Below are 1,131 nucleotides of genomic sequence, written 5' to 3'. Positions count from 1 at the left end.
AATAGCCTGCTGAGAGAGCATAACCCTTACTGCAGTGTCACTGGCATCGGTCGTAATGAAAAAGGGTTTACCAAAATCAGGGAGCGCGAGTACTGGGGATGATGTCAGGTTCCCGATGAGGCGTCGGGCGGCTTCATCCTCGTTCTCCATCCAAATAAACTGCTTCTCCTTCTTGAGAAGATCAGTTAGAGGGGCAGCAATGCGAGCGAATCCAGGAATGAAGTTGCGATAGTATGAGGCGAGCCCGAGGAACTTCTGAACGTCCGTCCGCGTGTAAAGCGGTAGCGGCCACAGCTGAATCGCTTCGATCTTAGCCGGATCTGGTTCAACCCCTGCTGCAGAGACACGAAATCCTAAAAGACTGATTGTTTGCATGAAAAATGAACACTTCTGCGCTTTCACGAACCACTGCTTCTCACGTGGTAGTTGCAGCGGCCGCCGGAGGTGCTGCAGGTGTTCCTGCACATTTCGGCTGAACACAAGCACATCATCCATGTATATCACCACCCATCCCTCAGCGATTGGCCGCAGGAAGTCGTGAATGAGGCGAATGTGTACTCGCTGAATTACGGTTGTGTTTGGTACTCTAGGCAGCTGCGCAGCCGCAGTGACCGGTGTTATGTTGCCGCTGGAATGAGATGTTCTCAACAGATGTTCTGCTGCTGTTGTATTGAGATGTCTTGCAACGACGAAGACTCCTCACCTATTCCCCCAAAACTGCGGTCTTTACCAGAGCATCACGACGGAGTGCGTGCGTATCTTCATTAGTCTCTTCAGTGCCTCCGCATAGTGAGGGAGCCTTGTCGCTCCCCTTTTCTTCGGACACAGTCTCCACACCTTGAACCATAGAGAATGCAAATGCCGTTGGGAGCGCTGAGAGGTGCACTCTCTCATCACTTCCAGGCGGAATGGCCTCTATGGCAACATCAGAGGAACGCATTTGCGCCTTCCACTGGGTCACTCACCGCATGCCTAGGATTATGTTGTGGTGAACAGGTCCAACGTGGAAGTCCCTAGTCATATGAATGTGCCCTGTTTTGGAGCTGATGGAGCATTTGACGCCCATAGTTTTGCCGATTCTAGTATCCTGCCTGCCATCTGCGAAGCGTAGCCTCAGAGATTGCGCCAATG

The 1,131-nt window shown here is 52.1% G+C and overlaps 1 protein-coding gene across 1 annotated transcript in view; it reads right to left on the bottom strand.

The window, feature by feature from the left end:
* Positions 1-703: 703 nt before the first annotated feature.
* EMH_0091600 (uncharacterized protein) overlaps positions 704-1,131 on the bottom strand; it is a gene marked incomplete at both ends in the record, with an annotated part of 1,563 nt that continues 1,135 nt past the window's right edge. Inside the window, one exon of the mRNA XM_013501746.1 lies at positions 704-952. Coding sequence (XP_013357200.1) covers positions 704-952 — 249 coding nt within the window. The remainder of the gene's footprint in view (positions 953-1,131) is intronic.

This window comes from Eimeria mitis, genomic scaffold (genome assembly GCF_000499745.2).
Source record: "Eimeria mitis Houghton genomic scaffold, Emh_scaff7465, whole genome shotgun sequence".
Taxonomy (NCBI): Eukaryota; Apicomplexa; class Conoidasida; order Eucoccidiorida; family Eimeriidae; genus Eimeria; species Eimeria mitis.
This window is presented reverse-complemented; position numbering and strand designations above follow the sequence as displayed.